At 45.1% G+C, this 3,538-nt stretch overlaps 1 protein-coding gene across 1 annotated transcript; it reads right to left on the bottom strand.

The window, feature by feature from the left end:
• Window positions 1-814: 814 nt before the first annotated feature.
• Window positions 815-3,109, bottom strand: PAQR3 (progestin and adipoQ receptor family member III; the record flags this gene model as incomplete). The annotated part of the gene is made up of 4 exons (XM_010075632.1): window positions 815-957; window positions 1,277-1,367; window positions 2,489-2,686; window positions 2,954-3,109. Coding segments are annotated over 4 exons (588 nt in total), but the record flags the coding sequence as incomplete, so codon positions are not given.
• Window positions 3,110-3,538: the final 429 nt, after the last annotated feature.

The following is a 3,538-nucleotide window of genomic DNA, read 5'->3' as shown; positions in this document are numbered from 1 at the left end:
AACGCAACCTGTCGGGAGCTGTTTCTTAATTACGCACTTGAACAAAACCTGGTAACTGGGCCTGTCAGCTCAGCAAGTTGTCTGTGTTTACTGAGCAAAAATATAACGCTGCAATCGGAATGCTTAATTTCACAGCCCACCTGTTCATTGTCCCGCTCCAGGAAGACCTGTTTTGGACTTGATTGCAGAATGGGAAGTGGCTGAGAAGGAAACGCATCCCAGATCCTGGGCAATGCTGTTGGTTTTTTCAAAACTCCTGATAATATACTGTCCCTGCAAGTGGGTAACAGTCCAGAAGTCAGAAATGAACTGCCTCAGTGCTCAACTTCATAGTTCAGCATGTTTGGCAAGGTCCACGCCCTCCAAGTCGGAACTCCCATGGCCATGCCTCTGAAATACAGTGGGGAAACAAGTTCAGTCACTTGCTAGGCATATGAAATAAGCAACTCTTACCTTATTTTTTAAAAATTCAAATCAATGCTTAATAGGCTTGAAAATAAAGTCTGAGGAAAAGGCCATCTAGAAACAAATCCCGATGACTGCTTGAGTCTGTCAGAATTGTGAAACAGAGCTGGAAGTGAGCTGGCAGATCTGAGCCTCACACAACCCAGCAGTAAAAGGTGAGCGAGACCCTGACATCAAGATAACTACTTTTTTATTTACATGCACTTACTGCACCAGTCAGCATTTTCTTTGAGGAAGCTAATTAGGGGGGTTGATTGCAACCTGCGTCAAGTTAAAACCAGGGTTTATTTAACCCTATACTTGTTGGAATATCCCATTCCTGTGAGTATGAAAACTGCTGTACCTTCCCTCACAAGTCTGTGCCGTACTCAGGACAGGGCTTGCTGTGTCTGTATTGCATGATGTACACGGTGGACTGGTGCCACCAGTACAGCATCACAACTGCCAGGACGTGCCATACTTGGTGACTAGAGCCGAGGTAGTTCAGCTGTCCTGCGGGGAAGAAAAAGGGCAAGTGGTTCAGTTGTTAAATTCAACAATAACTCGTGCAATGCAATTAGTGATCAGTCTCCTCAGCTCAACTATACACTCAGCTTACTGGGAGGCAGTGAAAGTTCTTTAATGAACTTGATCAGAAGTTGTCTGCCGCCTTTCGATGCAAATACACACAACGTTTTACTCTATATGAGAATACTTCATGTAGAACAGAGACAACCTGTTCTCCCACAGGAAGCTCAGGACTCCCAGCAAGGACTCTGACACTGCAGGAAGCTTTAACTGCAGAAAAAACACCCAGAAGAGGATTTCCTACCTGGGAAGTATCTTTCTGGAACTTTGGAAATATAGAAGAGAAAAGCTACAGCAGCGATGAAGTACATGACAACTACACGCGGAGCAAACTCCTGCAAAAGAAAATTAAGCTCTCCTGTTCTGTTAGAAGGTAAAAATAGAAAAAACAAAACAAAAACCCAAACAAGTCTCTGACGATACAAAAGGCATGACAAAACTGAATCTTAACTCAGTGCTTATGTTATCTATGACAAAGACTTTTGTTTTCCTTAACAGAAAGTTTTGTTACCAAAAGCGGAGCATTTTTCTGAAGTCTGAAAACAAAATCAGTACTGTGCCTGCCCTTCTGCTATACTGGGCCAAACTACATGGGGTAAGATGGTGCTGGAACCACTCCCGTTTATCTGCTTTTGAGAAGGCCAGTGCTAAGTGCCTTGTTTAAGTCCATCTGTGTTCACAATGTTGCTCTTCCACATTCAGCAGCAGCCCTGGGCTGGGCTCAAGCATGGCCCCAGGTGACAGTGCTCCAGCAGGACCAGTCTAAGAACTTGCAGTTACTGCTTACTACAGAAAGGAAATGTTTTCTTCAACACAATGAGGTCCCTGGGTAATTGCAATGATTGCTGGGGTTCTCCTGTTGGAGCATACTTTACTGACTTTAGCTGTGCTGCGTCTTGTTTTTCAGAGCATAATTCTAGGTGGTAAAGCAAGAGCGGGAGAACAGTTCAGTAACTTCCCAGTGATGTCAAATGAGGGCTGTGTAAGAGAGAGGGCTGAGTAGGCAAATACTGATTTTTGCTGCAAACCCAGAGAACAGAAGAGGAAGCAAATAATCACCCTATCAGTGTCTTTTGGTTCTCCTCTCGAGCCGTGGTGGTAGACAGCCCCGAGCACTGGTGCAGCCTGCCAGACTGCTTCCTGCTCTGCAGCCGACTCAGCTCTTTGCTCCTGTCCCTCGCCCTGGGGTGGGCGAGGGTGCGCTCCACCTACACAGGCTGCTCTGTCCCTCAGGCAGGGGTGCACAGTCATAGCTCTCAATCAGTAAAACAAATTTAAACCACTCAACCTGTCTACTGGTTCTCCATAAATTTGTGTTTGCATGTGGATCATATCCTCTGAAAGAATTCTGTGCTTAAAGAAATTTTAATTACCACTGCTTTCCCCTCCCAGGACTGAAGGAAGATGCCAAGTGAAAAGCAAGAGGGAATCTTGTTTCCTTCTTTTTTTCTTTTACCTGTACAATAGATGCACCAATGCCGCCATTGAGCCAAACCCAGTGGACAGTGGGAATAATTCCATATCCAGACACGGAGCAAAAGATGATGGAGCGCAGTCTCTGCCACTGCTGCGTGAGGTAACTGGGATGAATCTGAGCAAAAAACACTGCCAAGATCATTGCCAGCACAGTGATTAAATAGACCTGACGCCAGTACTGAGAAAAAAAGAAACAAAAGCAAGTTTGTGGGTTTTCTCACCATGCGCAAAAGCAAACTCTGGGTAGAAAGTTGACATTACTAAGATCTCAACTGCAAGCAAAGTTCTGCTCTTGTCAGAAGGAACTTGTTTCAGTGTCCCTCTCTGTCTCCTGACCCATGTTCAGTTTGGACACTGTGCAACGAACCCCCTTCCTAAGGCATGGAAACAACAACAGTGAGACCACAGGTACTAAACGTTACATGAGCAAGTGCTTAAAACTTACGTTACTACAATAAAACGCATAAAACACGCCTGACACGTAGCAGCCCAGGATACCGATGGAAATCCCTGCATAGTCTAATGCCATCCATCGTCGACTGGTCTTCTCTGAGCGGTGACAACAGAAGAGATGATATCCTACTGAGCAAAGCATACAGACCTAGACAAATATTCAAAGAGGGATGCATTAATGTATTGGAAACTGACAAGGATTATAGCAAGCTCCAACTCTGAAGGTGAGAGCATTAAATTAACCTGTTAGGTGATTTGCAGTGCAGCTTGGTGTAGGCAATGATTCCTGCCAGTAATCACAGAAACTAACATAAGCTTCTTTGGCATAACGAAGAACAGAAAACTTTACAAGACTTGATAACCCCAAGCTGCACAGCTAAGAAAATGAGGCTGTTGAGGCCTAGACGATGAGGCCACGAGAGGAGCAGGGTCATGTCTGCGTGACTACAGGGGGAGGATGACTTCTGCTTGGGCAAACTACCGCAAGCCAAAAGCAAAGCCCAAACCCACCCTGTTACTTTACAGAGGGAACACATAAGAAATTGAACTCCTACGCACAGGGCACTTATTTGGTTCT

This window comes from Pterocles gutturalis, unplaced genomic scaffold, assembly GCF_000699245.1.
Source record: "Pterocles gutturalis isolate BGI_N339 unplaced genomic scaffold, ASM69924v1 scaffold37812, whole genome shotgun sequence".
In the NCBI taxonomy this organism is placed as follows: domain Eukaryota; kingdom Metazoa; phylum Chordata; class Aves; order Pterocliformes; family Pteroclidae; genus Pterocles; species Pterocles gutturalis.
The sequence above is the reverse complement of the archived record's forward strand: the minus strand, read 5'-3'. Positions and strand labels throughout refer to the sequence as shown.